Source organism: Osmia lignaria, chromosome 15, assembly GCF_051020975.1.
Source record: "Osmia lignaria lignaria isolate PbOS001 chromosome 15, iyOsmLign1, whole genome shotgun sequence".
Taxonomy (NCBI): domain Eukaryota; kingdom Metazoa; phylum Arthropoda; class Insecta; order Hymenoptera; family Megachilidae; genus Osmia; species Osmia lignaria.
The window spans coordinates 4,545,064-4,563,668 of record NC_135046.1 but is presented as its reverse complement, the minus strand read 5'-3'; the positions used below and the strand labels follow the sequence as shown (position 1 = coordinate 4,563,668).

General features: G+C 44.4%; 1 protein-coding gene across 16 annotated transcripts in view; it reads right to left on the bottom strand.

Moving 5' to 3' along the window:
* Positions 1–2,596: 2,596 nt before the first annotated feature.
* The window catches only part of OtopLa (proton channel otopetrin-like a), a 28,358-nt gene continuing 12,349 nt past the window's right edge, over positions 2,597–18,605 (bottom strand). For 7 of the 16 annotated variants that reach the window (XM_034315325.2, XM_034315322.2, XM_034315321.2 and 4 more), the window contains 7 exons: positions 10,041–10,371; positions 9,460–9,568; positions 9,234–9,394; positions 9,013–9,169; positions 8,461–8,954; positions 7,976–8,303; positions 2,597–7,743 (listed from right to left, as the gene is read on the bottom strand). In XM_034315325.2, coding sequence (XP_034171216.1) covers positions 7,049–7,743; positions 7,976–8,303; positions 8,461–8,954; positions 9,013–9,169; positions 9,234–9,394; positions 9,460–9,568; positions 10,041–10,371 — 2,275 coding nt within the window. In that variant the 3' untranslated portion in view covers positions 2,597–7,048. Of the gene's footprint in view, positions 7,744–7,975; positions 8,304–8,460; positions 8,955–9,012; positions 9,170–9,233; positions 9,395–9,459; positions 9,569–10,040; positions 10,372–10,749; positions 13,791–14,953; positions 16,255–16,321; positions 17,037–18,605 lie in introns of those variants that run through there. The other 9 variants (XM_076692363.1, XM_034315327.2, XM_034315330.2 and 6 more) reach the window with 9 other exon arrangements.

The following is an 18,605-nucleotide window of genomic DNA, read 5'->3' as shown; positions in this document are numbered from 1 at the left end:
TTACTTCTCGAGTGGAAAACCGCCAACTGACGCCCGTCTTCGCCCCCCGGAACTAACTTTTTTCCCGCAGTTTCGACTTTTAGTTGCTTGTTGGCTACTTCCGTTGTTTCACGCCTCGGACAAGTGTGAAACCAGGGGCGTCTTTTGTCAAATTTTACTCTCGAGTGTGGGAATCAGCTTTGAGAAAATTAGATATTCCGCATACGTACTGATTGTTAACTTATATTCGCTTCAGATTGGAGTTAAGGTCAGTCGGTTAAGTAAATGCAATAAGAGCGACGCGATCACGCTATCAGGCACTCATTTTTATGTAATTTTGTTCGAACAAGATAAAAATTCCATACCTACCTTCGCAGGGTTGTAGAAACAAGTTACAAGTTACGTAACTCAACTTCTCGAACAAGTTACACGAGCATATGAATTGTAATCCCTGCTGGCATTCGATACGCGGATTATATAGAATCGAATAATGAGCCGCTGACGCAAACAACGACCGCGAGTTGCACGGGCTTGGAATGATAATAATTAATCGGTAAGACAACTCGCACGTACAACGAGATTCTTTGTTTCGTCAATCTCATATTACCGAGGACTTAATCAGTCTGGCAATGCCACCGATGCAAGATGCGCCCGGTTTCGTGCAAACTGAAATGACTACTCTGAACGGGTCCCCTTCAACAATTCCCCGTGAGCCTTTTGAAATTTCGCTGGCCTTCTCATTTGCTTACGGAACCGTAAAAGGAAGTGTCCGAAGGTTGCACGAATACGATGATACTTTCTTAACGGAGACGTCTCATTATCCTGTTCTTAAGTCTGACAGAGATATCCCTCCATTATTTGTATTAAGGATTCTGATGATAATTACAGACTGGCCAATTGATTATACTGATTTTATTAAAGTTTCGATTGGGACCGCACATTTTTGAGATTGCGTGGTCGTTCGCTTTGAAATATTCCGGTTCTATCTTCCGCTTGAATGTGTCCACCGTAGAGGCGAGACGACGGAAGTGTTGTACAACGGTTACAACGTTTCTGGAATCGATGGAAATTGTGCGTGTCAACCGAAAAGCCGGTTCGTGGAGAAAACGAGTGTGGTGTGCACGGTCGCCACCCACGCTGGCAGAAACAGCAAACGAACAGGTACAGGTAGTAGACGATATACGGTGGCACAACAATGGTCGCGTTTGTTGTCACAATGACAAGAAGGGAGCCGGTTATTGAAAGGCAAATGAGAGGCAGAGCTGCTCTTCCTCGGCCTTTAGTTCGTCGTATTCTTTCTGTCGCGCACCCACATCCGCTGCCTTTCAAGTAGCACCCCCAAAACACACCTTACGCAAATTAATGTCGCATGCTAACAGATCCACCGCTCGAATGAGCGGGACAACGAATCGGCCAAAGGACAGACGGCTCGTCATCGTCTTTTAATAATGATTCACCGCCATACGGCGCGACTAATTGTTTACCAGTCGTTCACAAGCAGCCTACACCACCGTGAACGCTTCTTCTGTCGTCGATACACGCATGCATATGTATTCTCACGTGGCTTTCTCTTTTCTTTTCTTTCTGTTCCGTTGCTATTTTCTTGTTCGATTCGGTTCCACGGTTTCCTACTCGCTGCTCCTTTTCTTTTCCTTTCCTTCATCCCCCTGCCATCCGATTCTCAACGCGTCGCACCGTTTTCCTTCGACACACGAAGCTCCTGGAAATTTCTTTTCACTTTGCCCGTGAATAATCTCGTTGGTTTTTATGGGTCTCATGGTCGGGCTATTTGCATGCATCAATTAACAGCTTCTTGTGTATTTTGGGATCTTTGTCAAGGATGTTAGATAGGTTCTTCTAATTTGTGTCTATTAGGGGGTGGTTTCTAACGAACTCTTATCATTTTGTGTCACATTCTGTTGTATCGATTGGGACCGTTGTTGGAATCAATAATATAGCTTTCATTCTTAATTAAAGTGCTTTATCTACTTGATTTTATATGGTAATAAGAAGAAATGTTATCTTGTGATAAAAAGTCTGCATGTATTGTGCATTTCATTGCATCTCACAGTGCAGCACTGTTAGCGCCATCTAATGGTCAATTCTAACATTAACAAAATAGAAAATTACAATTTTGTGTAAAATAAGCATCTTTTATCGCGGTCACCGCGGAATTTGAAAAATGGCACCACGGTTTGATTAGAGCATTAGAAACGATAATTGAAACGAATATCACTCGGTAGGCACAGGAATACGCTGTAGCCATCTAGCAGTAAGAGACCAACCAGTAGATGACGCTGGTTGTACCATTTTTAAATCATGCATTGATGTAAAATTTAAAAAAAAAATTGCAAAAGTAAGGCTTGCACAGCATTTTTAATATGAATTGATAATATGAAGCTCATATGAATAATTTAATAGATATTAGTACTCTGAAAATGGGCATGGGTGCAGAATAAGAAGCCGACCTTTACATCTAGATAACTTTTATTAACCAATATAATCGTATATTGTTACAAATGACGGCGGCACAGGGTGATGTGCCGCCCCAACGGATTACAATGAAACGGCGTGTTAACGTTATACAATCAAAAAATGGGAATTGATGAATGAGCGAATTCATTTTTTTTTTTTTTCTTCTTCTTACGACTGTTAACGGTCGTAATCGTCGCTACTCGACTTCAAAGAACAGCTTACACGACAACATGTAATTTGTAAAGTTTTAATATCCCTTTATTTCTCTCTTGTGAATCCTGCGTCTGTTCAAACCTCTTGTATACCAACAAAGTTCCATCATCCATTCGATCGCCATCCTTCGTATATTTATTGTGTCTCTGATAGAGTCGTGATTATGTCGTTTGTTGTGCGCGGTTTTGTTATTGTGTAATGTGTACAAACTGGTAATTATGCTCGAAGACATCGAAAACTCACTACGTAATGTTAAATGACGACGGGTCGCGGATTTGCTTTCACCTTGTTCGTCGCCGAAAATCATTCCCGTGCTTGTATTCGCCGATTCGCGTGATTATTTTTCAATCAATTCAATCGCGAATCAATTTGCCCACGATTCGACGACGTAACATCGCCGAAAGTGAAATCGTTACACGGAAAAAATTGTCGATTTCTCGGCGCTTCTAATCGGTTCGGCAGAGCAAATCCGCGACTCACTTGGTTAGGCTTACGGCTACTATCGAGATACTGATGTACATATACAAGAACCATGATTCACCTGTTCTCTAGAACACGGCTAGAGTATACAAAGACGTTGTTTGCCGAATAAAAACATTGTCGTACACGCATCGTTCGTCAGTCTCTCGCGCAAGCACACGCACATCCACACGCGTTCTCGTTAAACATGGAAGGGTATTGGCTTCTTGTACAGCACGTGGCTGCGATCATTGTACATACGATGATAGAAAATCAGCCCATGCATAATTGTACCATCATCGCAACCGCATCTTGTATCTTCTTTTCATTTATCTCGGAAATCGTCTGGTTTATTTGGTTCCCTCTTTGTATTTGCGCGTGCTTCGTTCTTCTCGCTTCCTTCTCATTTTGTTCTATCTTTGCTCGACATTTGTTGGTCCTGTATGGTGGCAGTGCCTTGTTGATTAATGTCCATTCTCTCTTGTTGTTCCCTGTTTAGGCTCCGTATCCAATTCCTATCTTTTTCTATCTGGCACACGCTGATTCTCGGGCAGAGCGTTCGTGAAAAGATTCGATATTCGACCAAGTGAACGATTGCTTTGCCCTTATTTTCTTTCCATCGAAATCAGCGGACGTTGGCGTACGATTACGGTTCTTCTGCTTATGGATTTTCTTAATTTCGGTCGAAACGAGGGAGTTCCATGGCGAAGGAGCGCGAGTCGACGTCAAGTGCGGTGCGATAAGATTGAGAAATTGAATAGGTTAAAAAATCGAAAATTCCTTTACCATTCCGCTAAATAATTAAATGAAATTGGTAAAGCGTTAAGTGTACGTTGAACGTTCGACGAATCACAAGCGCACCCCTTTTCGATCGCACCCCCTCGCGAAACAGAATTCACGAATGTAATTGCTTTTTGTTTCACAGACACTCTGCTGAACAATAATTTACTGTGCATCATTATTTACATGTTTGCACGCAGCACTTGGCTCGCAGTCGTGCACATCGAAGTCAATAAAAGATCTCCATAATCGCATTTTTATATATATATCTATCTATATATATAATATATATATATATACTTCTTAATTTTTTTTGTCATATTTATATCGTGTTACTTTTTGTTTTTTAATAATATCGTCTTGGGGTACAATTATGTATCAGGAGTATGCAAAAGTTTCAGTATTCCTTTTGCAAAATTGCTTTATTTTTATACCATATCGTTGGTTTATTAAAAGAGTAGGTAATAGAAGAGAAAAATTGTTGCGATCTTTATCAATGATAAAATTTCTCAAAAATGCAAAATGCTGAAAAAGGGACTGATACTTTTGCGTACACCTAATATAATTAATCTTTATGTATAATCACGTTCAGAAATTCCATTCTCTCGTTTCTTGCCTCTCACTCTCTCTCAATTATACGTTACGTCTAAGAATTAAAATATTTAGACTCGAATAGCTAGGTACGTAACCTCGACCGGGGTAAACTTCCGTGTATGACGGTTGGATTATTTCCTTGGGTCCCACGGGGTTCCGTGGAGGGATTTCACAAAGTATAATCACTATATAAAACACGTTCCCTTGTTTCTTGTTTGCTCAACGAATCTACGATGTACGATATCCATTAACACTTTCGCTGCTGGTTGAAATCTATACTGTCCCTCGTGTATCCCGTCGACAGACACACCAGGTGCGTCACCAGTAACGAAAGCGTTAAATTGCGAAAGAATTTGTTGCGTCTTTCTCGGTCGATGTACGAGATAGCTTTTTTTTTTTTCTTCTTTTAAACGACAATGGTAATAATAATCTTTCATGTGAGTGAATGGGGGTACGTGTGAATGAGCGTGAGTGTTAATGTGTGTGTATGAGAATCTCTATTTGTATACCAACTATAATTTCGTCATCTTTATAATCATTTTTATGCATCCATCTTAAAACAACGTCGTCTACGATATCTCGTTACTCTTTTTTAAATCCCTTAGCCTCGCGATTAAAATCTACATTCGTGGTTCGTCAATTGTCTCCTCTCTGCCGTTGGAACGAACATCCATCGATGGATATCTCGGATGTTCGATATCACCTCGAACGAAAAACGAAGGAAAAAAAAAAAGGAAAGAAAAAGAAAGTACCTCTCTACTCTTTATACACACAATTATCGTCGCGGTATCGCAACACGATAATCATCGTCGCATTTCTCTTATTCGTCATCCGTTCTCGTTTATACACGCGAATCAACTCGTCAGCGACTCGGATATTCTCAATATCGCATCATGAACGTCGAAAGGTTGTGTATCGATAAAAGATTCTAAAAAGTTAGAAACAATCTTTGTACTTTGCACGCAACGAGAATGAACGTCGAAATATACACATATTTGGCGCGTTTTCTCTCCCTTCGACCCTTCGACAGTTTCGTTTCCGGGGGCGGCGAGTCGTTGTACAACCGCGTGCAACGATTTCTTTTTGGAATAATAGGAAAATGTAGAAGAAGACGATGTCGCAGGTTGGGCTGCAGAATGTATTTCCTTTATCGGTAAAGCTATTTAGTAGATACTTGTCTTAAATGCAGCAATAATCACAGTTAGATCAGAGGGGGTAAATTTTTAAATAGAGAATAAGCTAGTCTACGAATATGAGCGATGAGAGTTTACGTTCTCCTACAGTTTCCCTTCTAACAATAAGGGAGACGCGTCGTTGCACGCGACTGTACTCGCCGTAGAAAACCGACTTTGCCTGACTTTGCTTGAGTGCAATGCGAAACAATATTACCACCCTGTTCTTGCATCGAGTCTCTTGTCCTCCTTTCCTCTCCAAATTGCTACTTTCTTTTATCGCGAAAAAGAGATCACGGTTATTTCCATGTATAAAGCTATCACGAATCACGCTAACGAAGTGGATACTCGTCTGCTAATGAGATGAAGAAGCTGGTTCGCTCTTCTTCTGTTTCGGAACGCTCGATTCGATGTGTCCGATTGATTTCTCGCGTTGGTCCAACGATCGAGGATGGTCGTGTTTGTCGAGTGTTCGTTTTTGGAGGGAGGCGGTCGAGAAATCGTCCCGACAAACTCGAAGAGCGAATCGATATTCAGCGATGTTCTCGATGCACGATGGGGCGAAGGTACAATGTATAACATTATAAAAGTAGAAAATTTGACGGCAGTTATATAGAGATCGTGAATGGTTGAGAAACGCGGTGAAAGGAAATGGGCCCTGTTTCGTGTTCTCTTCTAGATTTGACCATTTTTTTTTTTTCTTTTTGCATTTTTCTGCTTCGTTCTGTCGAACGAATTAATATTATTTCCATTTGTTTTCCCCTGATTCGTGCTATTTCATCTGGTGTTTACGACCAAGGAAACAACGTTTCAAGCCGCTCTGTCAAGCTAAGAGAACTGAGAAAAAAAATATAACGCGCGTAAAAAAATAAAACGATGCTCGAGCGATCCTCCTCCGGGTCTCGACGACCCGGGAGGACGCGAAGAGCATCTACGCCTTGCATCGGCTTCACACTCTTATCCCTCGACTCGTCGTCGTTCGAGTTCCTCGACGAGGATTTTGTCGCATCTTTTTACACGCTCGATCCGTAAAGCGCGCGTCTTCGTTCAGAGATTTCTCAAAGAGGCTGCTCTGATTCCTTCAGCGATCCACGAACGTCCCAAGATATGTCCAATACCGAACAGCTTCGAGCTACGATTCGTCGAAGCTTGAAAGCTCCTCTTACCTGCTGCTATCCACCTGCTCCTTCCTTTTTTTTCTCTTCAACGGGATCGATTCGAGTGACAAAGGTCGACCGTGCAGCCACAGGAATGTTCGAGTCGTCGAGAGGCGACCTCGGCCTCGTTTATTCTCTTCCCGCCAAAAATTCTTTCGTTTCTTGCCCGTAAACGACGATCACTCCGGGCTATTGATCCCGACGAACGGTCTCTTCCGTCTACTCGAGGCGCGCCTTGTAGCTGGTCTTCCAGATCTCCGCGAACGTGACCGCGCTGTGGAACCTGTGGAAGATGCACAGAGGCAGAGTGACCCTCTGCACGATGGCCCAAGCGAGGAAACCGTAGAAGTCCAGCTGAACTGGATTAGCCATCACTTTCTGGGACTCGAACGTGTAGATCACCCACATGGTCAGGTTGCAGATCAAAAGGAATGTGACCACCTGTCGTCCGGGCTTGCTGCGATCGTGTTCCGGAAGATGAACCCTCCTACGAGACACGTCCGCGATGAACAGCATCTGAAGGATCACCTGTGCGACCGACAGCAGTCCGGTCAGCATCACCAAAAGGTTTGGCTCATGCGTAAACGCGGCCAACGAGCCGGCGATCACGCTGAACACAGCGTAGACGAAGAAACCGAAGCCTGACACGCGAAGCAGTATGTCGTTCAGGTCGCTTTGCTCTTCGGCTTTGAACTTCAAACTTTGGACACGGATGAAGCCGACGATTATGGCGACGATCGACAGCACCATCAGCACGCAATGCGACACGTCCGCCAGGTAAATCGCGATCAAACCGAAGTCCGGATGATGGATCAGCACGAAGAAGAGGATCAGGCAGATCAGAGAGCCAACCAGCAACAGCAGGCCGAAGAAGAGTCCTTTGCTCGCTCCTACACAGTCCACTCTTGTGTGACCTAATTTTGCGTTGAGACACGGTGCATTTTTAGTCGTCTTTCGATCAATGATTTTAATATTTTAGAAAGCTCAGCGTGAAGAAATTTTGGCTCCTCGAATAGCGAAAGACAATCGAAAAGATTTGACAGATATATTCCAGCCATTTACACTAACTGCGATATTAAAAATGCCTGAAGAATCAATTGATCAATGCAAAGGGCTAGAACATGCGCGCGATAAGCGAAGAATTACCTGCGTGAGCCAAAGCGACAGCCCTTCGGGACAGCATAGCCTCGAGGCGGCGTTCCAAATCAGCTTCAACCTGATGGGGCCAACGTGGATGCCGGCCAATGTGTTTCCACATTACGTAAATCACCGCCGCACCGATCAGGCTGTATTCAATGATGAAGGGGAACAGATACGGTTCCGCATCCTGCACAATGGTTCCCATGATATTGACCCGACCACACGAATTGGATGCCATTTCTTCGTCCGTTAACGCCTCCGCGTAGATACCGAAGTTTGGACTCCAGTATTCGCTGCTGTTCGTTTGGTTGTTCACGTCGAATATCTGGTGTATCTGTTGACGAAATCAAAGTGTCTTCCATTAAACATCAAACACCATGATGGACCAATGGTGAACCATTCAGGTTCGAATGTCAGTATATGGAAATGAAGCGGTAAGGATTACTGTCAGAGCTAAAGCAATCCATTTAGCTCCACATAGGTACCATTACCTCTTCTTTGTTGTCGGCCTGCGGTGCGTCGAACAGTTCAATGAAGTAAGATGAGAACGTTGTCGAAGGCGTGGTGGTGGTGGTAGTAGTTGTGGTAGGTGGAGTGATGGTGGTGGTAATGGTAGTGGTACTGGGAGTGGTGCTCTGTTCGGTGGTGGTTTTCGGTGTCAGCGTGGTCAACAAAGTGGACAACGTGTTGGCGGTGGTGGTAGTTAGATTAGGCAAGGGTGCCGAGGTGGAGGTCGTCGTCGAGGTTAGAGGATTCCAGTCGGTGGTAGTGGTGGTGGTGGGTAAGGTAACAGCCCTAGCGATTGCCCTTGCCGTCGTTCTCATTACGCGACCAAACGAGGCGATCGTTGTGCTGGCGATCGACGAAGTAGCAGTCGACGATGTCCTCGTGGCAGTTAACGGCGCCTCTCGTAAAAGAGCTACGTCGCGAGGTGCCGTTCCCAAAATGGCACCAGCGTTTCTCATCGAGTGTTGTTTAATGCTCTCTGAAATTATTCCAAACTTCATAATTCACCCTTTGCTTCTGTCATAAAACGAACTTACCAAGAATGCCAGCTTCCAACTGACCCATCTTTTGGTGATGCTTGGTGATTTCTTTGATGCTCTCCAACACGAGGGTGCGAATCCAAACGCAGAGATTGGTCGCGACCACGTGCATCAATCCGAAACGCGCGATCACTTTGAATCGATGAATATTCAACTAGAGAGAAACGAATCACGATCAGTCCTTCCAATTCAAAGATTTCGATGGGTACAGTACCTACCCTCGAGTTCATGAAGATAAAGTACATCTGCATGAAGGTAAAGATCATTTGAAGAACTGGATTGACGCCCTGGAGGATCTGGTAGCACGGTGACGAAGGTGGTACCTCGAAGAACGTACCAAATTCCAAACCATTGTACACCATTGTTCCCAAACCGAATGCTACGAAGTTAATTAGAAATCCAGAGATATTTTCTTCTGAAATATCATCGAATTATATCGCTCACCTATTGCTCCGATTCTAAGGAAGAAGCTTCCATGGCTCTGATCGTTCTGCGACGTCTTTCGTTTTCGCAAAGCCCGGGTGGCCACGCCAGCCTCGACATCAGCCGCGTCCTAAATCATTTTTTCTCTCTCAAATATACGTCGTAGTCGTTAATTTTGTCAAGCTGTTAGATTCGAACTAATTTCATAATTGCACCGAAAAGGCGAGCGAGCTTTAATGAGGACGAAAACTGCCGAGTTTCAGTTTTTCGAAGTGGATTCCACGTGATAATGAATGGACGAACCCGTAGCACGTGCCTCCTGCTAGATGGATAACCCACTTACGTCAGCACCTAGAGTGCCTCTTTAAATCGCTCCATCGACTCGATATTCGTTCCACTGAACCGAAATACGCCTCATGGACAATCTACTTTTATCGTAAACCCGAAACTTGTTCGCGTCAACGATATTTCTAACGTTGGATGAATCACTCCTACTTGTTACAAAGCTTCACGCGGTCTAATGGTTGTTTGATCTATCAAAATCTTATTTCCTTGTTAGTTTGAGAAAATTGAAAAGAAAAAAAAATAGAAGAGCTAATAACCTGGTACTCTTTCTTGCTCTTCGCCGCCTTCTGCTCTTTGTCCTTCTTATCTTTCTTCTTGTTCTTATCCTTGGGCTCTTTGGGTGGCTTAGGAGGTCTCGGTGGTGGTGGCGGCGAATCGCTGCCCCTCGCGCAGCACGCGCTCTCTTGCAACAGGAAGCAGAACACGTACAACAGGAACAAGATGCTAACCCCGTACAAATAGGTGAAGAAACCCTCGTAATAGTATAGCGGCAGTTTGTGCGTGACCACTTCGCTAATCACGTAAGCGATGCACACCACCACCAATAGCTTCGCGTAAATGAAGCTCATGATAATGAACAGCGACGTCCTGAAACGAAAAATAAATGAAGTCGGTAAGAGTTGGGATTCGAGCAATGCGCGATGTGCAGTTATGGAACCACTTTGGTCATTATTTTATTGATTCCGTTGCTTATTGTTCATACCTGGCGAAGGGGTACATAAACATATATGTAGATGAATTTGAAATTCATTTTACCGTTTGATAGAAAATAGAAGAAGAAAATTTATTAAAACTTGTAAAATAAGCATGTAATGACGTCGAAATTGTTGTTTAAATGATGATGAGGAGAGAAGTGAGGTGGAACATGCATGATCGTCGCGTTTTTTAATTAATAAATTTCAAAGCATCAATCCCCAGTCTCGTTATCGCATAAATAATAGAAACTCGCTACTTCCGTTGTCTCACCGTGTTTTTCTTGTTAATTGTACCCTACTACCATGTCGTGGTACATCCCCTCTGACTCCGTTTACATTATTCTCCACAAACGGCACTATCTCCACCTCCATCGTAATGTTTCTACGTTTCACGTGAATTCTACAATCTTCGATAACTTAAACCCTGTTTATGTGCACGAGTTTGAAAGCACGTTGAGCCCGGATTATTTGCGAACGTCGACTGGTGTGCTGGACATCGTGGCCGATTCGCTGGCATGCTATTTTCGATGTCGAACCGTCTTTCGACTACGAACTCGTTGATTTTTCACTCTTCTCTTTGCTTCTCTTCGTTTACCAGTTAATTTCGATTACGCACTCGTATCGTGCGTGTTTCAGACTCGATGTTCTAAGTCGAAGTGGATTGAAACACACAAAAGTGAGAGAAATATATTTCACCGATCACTGAACTGTTCACAAAATATCACGTTTATAAATATTTCATCCTTGCAACATCCGGTTCACTTCGGATATGAAAAACTGATTCTCTCGCGACAGAGCGCGTCCAAGTTTCTGAAACTTGTCGAGCTTCGAAGTGACGCTTTCAGGTTTCGAGTCAACTCTTCCCTCGTCTACCGTCGTTGCGTTCCTTCTTTTTTTTTCCCTCTCGTTAAAGGTTAGGTCGTGGAATCGATAATTTGCGTGTACGCGAAGGGGAGAGCGTGTTTCTGGCCCGATCTCGTCGAGAATTAATCGCGCGCGAAACCGGACGCACGGCTCGGCTGCTGGCGGAAAGGAATACGACGCAGGCGCGTGAAGTTATGGTGGAAAAGCGAGAAAAGAGGAAAAAGTGTATTTCGAAATGCAGGCGTGTGTCGCTGTCGTGATTGCACACGGCGTCGCGACGTCTGCAACGGGGTATCAGGGACCTCGGTTACGTACGGTGCATCTTCGTGAAGAAGGGCTTAACCACCCTTTGTCGCGCTGCCATTTCAGGGGTTGGGGCGCAGACTTTATTGTGTTCCGCACGAGCCTGTACACTCGTGTCAGGCAGTTTTTTTTTCCTTTTTCTTTTTGCTTCTCTTCGATGATTATCACGACGGATAAAGGATCGTGATATTTAACCGGGAAGTTCAATTTTCATCTCGCTCTGTTTCTTTCGCTCTAACCCTTTGATATTTTCTTGGGCAACATGTTTTTTTAAATTTCTGAGGAGGCGAGCAAATTGCATCGCTATCATAGATAGCTTTTTAAAAGTAGATACTCGATAAATTAACACTTTGATGATCAGTGTTACGTATTCGTAACGTCACGAAGCTTGAGATCATCAGAGTGTCAACACGATGATTAATCAAGTAGAAGTACCCGTATATAGCTCGACAAACTGTAATACAAATTAAATTTTTATCCTGTTTCAAATTTCTAGTGAAAGAAAAAGACAATGAAATATAATTTTGAACGTCCACTGGAGCTAGCGCGAAAATTTCGTAAACTTTCTGCACGAAACCCCTATCTTTCGGTAGCCTGGAGCAAGATGGCAAACGAGACCAGGGGAAGCTGACCTCTGGCAAGAAAGTTTTTCCAAGTTTTCGTAGCAATATGGGCGAAAAAAAAAAAAAAATGGAAAAAGAGTTTGGCGACCTTTTTTCCACTTGTGAAGGAGAAAAGCGGCGAGAAGTGGAAACAGGCTGGATATCAGTCTCCGAGCGGAGCCGGGCTGTGGCTCGGTCGATATTTTCCACCTACTTTCAGCCACTGGTCTTTCTCTCTGTACCTCACCCTCTCGACTCACCCTCGCCTCATCCGTGTCCTCTCCACGAATTTTCCTCTCCCCTTCGCGTTCAATCACAACCGTATTCTTTCCACCGGCCTTTTATATCCATGCCAGATCCTTTTCGCATTCTTCGGTCAGAGATGCATTGTTCTAACCGTTCGATTTAATATTCGAAGGGATAAAAATCATGGCGATGGAAGTCGTCTAATTCTCGTTTCGAAAAACGAACGGCTTCGTTGGACTAATGGAACATCTGTTACGTTCGTGTGCTTCATCAATTTTTTTTTTTAATTATTCTGACCACGATCTATGTGATTTTTCAAGCCTTATTCGGAGTATCCAAAGAAGGGTAAAAAATAACGTGACATTTATTTACACGTATACACATAAGTACTTAATCGTAGCTTCTATCACAATCACGTAAAAACACTTCGAAGCTTAAAGGATTTCGGTTACATTATTTTTGTTTTCCGAAGGTGGTGGACGATTTTAGTTGACGTTTCGAGTAGCTGATGATTTTAGATTTTCGCTCGATGATCGCACGTATCGGCTTCCGAGCGTTTCGTGCTTGTACGGACGCTAGCGCGGATAGGTATGTGCAGTCACGTTCACGAAGCTCGTAACACTGTCTTGTTTCAGCGTCTAGACCGACGAAGGTTCCCTTTCAGTTCGTGTTAATGCAATTGCGACTGTGTAATTCGAGAAGGTATTGCTGCGGCCGTGCGGCCGTGTACTCAGCACCGTATCACCGTCACGCTTTACCGCTCGATCGATATTAATAAATTAATATGTTATAAATCACGGAGATTTTGTTTCCATAAGAATACCGTGTACGTTATCGAACTAAAGACAATTACTACGAAACCATAGGAAATATACCTACCGAGGCTTCCTCGAAACTCGTAATTTTTATTTTTTTTTCCAAACAAGTTGATCATCGATCATTCGCAGTCAGTCGAGCCAGAAACTTTCGGACCCACGCGTATCTACTTTTACGTTGCACGAGAAAAGGTGTCGTCATTTTCCAGGGTTAATGCTCGTCGGCTTATCTGAGCTCGATATATCGAAGATAAAACCACACCATACCGTCCCTCGAAATATGTTCGCGCTCCACTTCCTCCATTCCTTCTACAGAATGATTTCCATTCGTTCGTGGTCGCAACCTCGGTCGGTTGATTGCTTGTCGCAGACCTGGGGTAGTAGGTGGTCTATGTACGTGCGAGAGTGCATAAACTCGGGATCGTGTACATATAATGCACACTAGACGCTTGCAAGAAGACGCTTCGTAGGCAACAGCATCGCGACGCCTAACGAAGCGCGTTGCAAATAGACACGCAGACGGAAGGCTACCCACTTCTCGTCATTTCGAGTCGAACGCACCGAGTGTCGCGTAATGAGTACAACCACTGTAGGAAATGATTCTAAGTAGGAAAAAAAGCACAAGTGAGAAATGTCCAATAATTTGTTATCTACATGTGAAGTCTGGCTTTTGAAAGAGTCGCAAGAAATGCAATTTATTCTAAACAGAAAATTTCCAATCGGTCGCGACTAGAAATTATTGCATGTATTATCCGAGGAAGCGTTCAGAATGTTGGACGTAGGACGTTCGTATCCGGATGTTGCTTCCTGTCATGAAAGACATCCGTGGACATTGCGTCCCAGTATTCGCCAATACATTATCGACATTCCAGAACGGATAGCTATTCGAACGATCCGGAGAGTACGGATGCTTTCGCCGACAAGCTGAACGAATATAAATCATCGTGAGATCGTATTCGAGCTTAGACGAGATATAAAGTCGACCTAAATTGTTCCTTGTTTCGTGTTTATAATTTTAGCCTTCCCTAATTGCAAGTGAAACAAACGTCCCGACGAGTAGAAGAAACAATTGAAAGTTGACGGGTCGGATTTCCAGCTCGAGCCTCTAAATAATTAACCATTCGTTAGCACGGGAATTACGTAGTTCCGGTCAAGTGGGTTCTTGACCTAGTCCCATTTCCTTCGGTGTAATTGCGTCGTGGAAAAGCGTAACGTTCAGCTAATTGCTTGCAATACGTACACCGCGGACGTTTATGCACTATGGATGATCCTCTCGGCTGCCTTTCTAATGCTTCTTTATATTATAAGCATTTCTGTGCTGGTTAAGAATCAAAGAAGGAGGTCGAGAACCTCGAAGAGGTCGCGATCAGCCATTAGCATAATTATTATGAATTCTTTAACGTTTTATGTTCGATGACAAAGTCCGATTCCCAAAGCGGTGTTTCGCAAAAATTAAACGCTTCCCTCGCAAAGTGTCGTGGACAGGTGAAATCAGGACAGTTTGCGAGGTAACTACAAAAGCGATGATAACGCGTCGTACATGATTGTTATGAGCTGAAGAGCAAAAGAAAAGATAAAGAAATAAGAAGAAGTCCTTGGTTCTTTCCCATCGGTTTCTCATCTAATTCTCTACAACCGCGCTTACTTTTTCGCTGGGGTAGAACGCACGTTCTTCAGCTCCATCTCTTTGTTAGCCGCATTGTTCTTCTCCGCGTTGTCCTGCGCGTTCTGTGACGAGTTCTGAGGATTCAGGGGTCTGGTCACCGGAAGAGTCGCCGTGTTGTCCGCCGCGGCTGCCTCCACCTCCACGGTGGCGACCTTGCAATCACCACCACCCACCATCGCGGATTCCTTCTCCCTTCGTTACGGGCCCTAACGATCGGCAAAAGATACGGCTGGAAAATACGCTCACCGAATAATAGCGCCACTTCCCGTACGCGAACCGAACGCGAGTGCTCGATCGAACCTCGATTAAAACACGACCGCCATTTTGGCGAACGTATGTAGCAGCCTTACAGTCTCACGAAGAAATGTTCAAACTTGTTTTATTAGAAAATTTAGCGACCATCGTGTCAAGCTGGCTCTATTTTATAAGGAAACCGATCATAGGTGAACCCTTTCGCTATTCGATGTCGAAATTTGATCAGCTTCGCTGTATGTTAAGAAAATTTGAATCAGAACGGATCGATCAGGGATGAAACTGGGGATGGAGGAGCAACGCTCGAGACGACTAGCTCGGAGGACGGTTTCAGAGACACCATTTCCGAAAAGGAGGGCAGCAGGCGCGAGTCAAAAACTCTCTCCCCGAATTGTTGCTGTCTGTTTATTCGATTCCTCGGATCACGCCTGCGCGTACCTTCCTCCGCTTTTTTCCTAACGAACATCGAAACGTACCACCTCCTACTCTCGTCTCGCGTACCGAAACGCGATCGGATGAATGGTCGATGCTTTTAATGAAATTCCTCTGATCATCTCTACAAAGAAACACAACAGGAGCAAAGAAGAGAATCTCTCAAGATTCGATCCGGAAATAACTTTCCAATCCAAGTTTTTAAGGATTGTTTTCTGTCACTGGCTCCAGAGGAGAATGTTCTTCGATGCACGGTCAGTTGGTCTCGTTCGAATGGCAGAAAAAAATGGCTGAAATTTCAGCGAATCGAACCCGTGCACGATGATCAAACGCGAGAAAACGCAACGAAGGTTATCCCCAAGCTTTACTTGGGAAAGAATGAGTCGAGACGAGACGAGAAGAGGAACGGTATCGGTCCACCCCAAAGGTTTTCTCTCAGTCTCTGATCCCGCGCACTTGGTCGAACGAGCTAATTGGAAAATCCTGTGCACACGACCGAACCTAAGGATCGAGCACTCTCGCTCCGATGACTGATGACGACGACGAGAGAGCACGGCACGATGGATGGCTACGATGAACCAGCCGAGTGCAATATACACCCCGGCGAACGTCGAACGAGCTGACGGAGCAACGTAACTAAACGACGCGACCAAGGAAGCTCACCTGCTGGAGAGCTGGTTGCCTGAAGGTTCTCGCGGTGACTGCACCCAGGCTTCGGTGGAAAAGGGTGTGAAGCGGAGAGACGGAGAAGGGATGAAGGACGGAAGAGTCGAGCAGAGAAAGAGGATGCTGTTGATGAAGGAGAGGGGGACAGACAGACGAGACCAGACGAGATATGTGAGAGAGAGAGAGAGAGAGAGAGAAAAGGGAGAATTACGTTGGGGTGTATGTAGAATGCGAAGAGAGGGAGAGAGAGACCGAAAGGGATGTTAGTTGTCTACCTTACGGTGGTCACCGTAAGCACCAACGACGAGGGTTAACTTTCGAGAGGAGATAGAACAGAGCAAGAGACGGACAGTGGTCGAGCGAGATGGACTATGTTATCGGAGCACGATGAAATGGGGGTAGAATCACGATCGCCGCCCCCAGCATCCCGGAGACTGAGGCTGGGCCGGGAGGTCTCTTCCCGGGCAACGGCAGCTTCTTGCACAAGCGCACTGCCAGCCGCGGCTATACACTCCCCTTCAAAAGTCATACGACATTTTCTCATTCCGATGATCTTCGATTACACAGGGTGTCCCATGACACGGGGCACCTATTTCAGGAAACGATAAAAAGAAGAAATTTCAAATACGTGGATCGCACGCTCCTTGAATTTTCACTTGCGAAGTCACTTAAAGTTCTCTGTGCACACAATACCTATTGTCTACGCTGAAGCGCTGTATCGTAGAGTTAAAGAGCAACTTCAAACAACACCGCGAGATATTGACAAAATAGCAAGTTCAATGAGGAGATGTCTACAGACATGCCTTCAAACGCAAGGTAGATATTTTGAACATCTTTTGTGAAGGTAATTGGTATATATTTATATGAAACTTTCTTATTATTTTTAATTACCGAATCAATTCTTGAATTGGGTTCCATGTATCATGAGACATCCTGTACAATGGAAGTGTTACGAAAGGATCAGATTTAACCCTGTGAAAGTTAAACTTGTAGCTTCTATAATCCGAACAAGATTTTTAGTAGGTGCTCTATGAATTTTGTAAGGGAGTGTAACTCGCTCTAGACGGCTATCCCTTTCTCGCTTCCGGCACCCCTTTTTCTCTTCAATATCCTCCGTCTCCTTCTCGCGATCTTTCCCTATACGGCTTGGCGTCTTTTTCATCCCTCTGGTTTGCGTTCTCCTACGACATTTTCCCTCCACTTCGGCTGTGGTCGTGGAGAATCCTCCACCATGATTCCTCTCCGCTGGGCTACCTCGGCTCGGGACACCCTTTGTTCCATTGGAATCTCTCGCGTCTCGTCATGAATTTTTTCTGCTCGTACTTTCCATGTCCTCGTTTTCCTTCGCTTTTCTCTCCCCGCCTGTCCCTCTTTTATTCTTTTTATTTTCCTGCCAACCCACGGGGAAGTGGCGTTGCTTTTCTTGCTTCGCAGGCGTTATTCTTCGATGGTTCGTTGATCGTTGGACCACGAGTCGCGCGAATATAATCCGTGCTTTCCTTTTCAACTGTCTTTCGCGAACGTCTGTGCCTACCGTTTCTCGTGATCCCGGTCACTGGGTTTCGTGGAGTACCTTCGAAAACTTTGCCAGACTCTTTCACCCTTTCGGAGAAATGATTTCTCTTCGGTACGCGGTGCAATTGATGTTCCTTTACATTTTCGAGCACCGGTTCAGTGATCTGCTTTCCAATGAGGAGCGATGAATAAATCAATTCAGGTAACAACGTCCTCTTTCCCATTTATAGCTCACGATCGCAGGGGTATTTAAATATCCTTTCAGATCTATTCTAAGCGTTCCCGGACATCGTGGATGTTAAAGACACGATATCGATACATTTAACAGCCGCCTTTGTACGTGGGCGAGCAGTTACTGTCTACGCTTGGCAAGAATCGCTGAAGCACCCTTTTGCGCTATCCTCCTTCTGTATCGTCTCGAGGGAGGCCCGTCTTTTGTCTATGACGGTTTCTTTATGCTAAACGCGTGCGCTATCGCGAATTCACTCTGCTACCGTTCAGAGATCAATCCTCCTCGAAAATACGAGCGTCGATGACCGAGTGGAGCTATTAGGTTGTTGTACATCAAAGTCTTAACACGATTTCATGACGTAAAGATTTTCGATACTTGAAGTTGACTCGAATGGTTAAATATATGTATTTTGACACATTTCTCAAGAGCCCATTTTTTCTTTTTTCTTTTCACATCGACCCGGATGTTTTACTTTCCGAAGCCATCGGTAGTCGTGGCCTCTTCTTTCTGTAAGTGTTGAATTCTAGGAGAAAA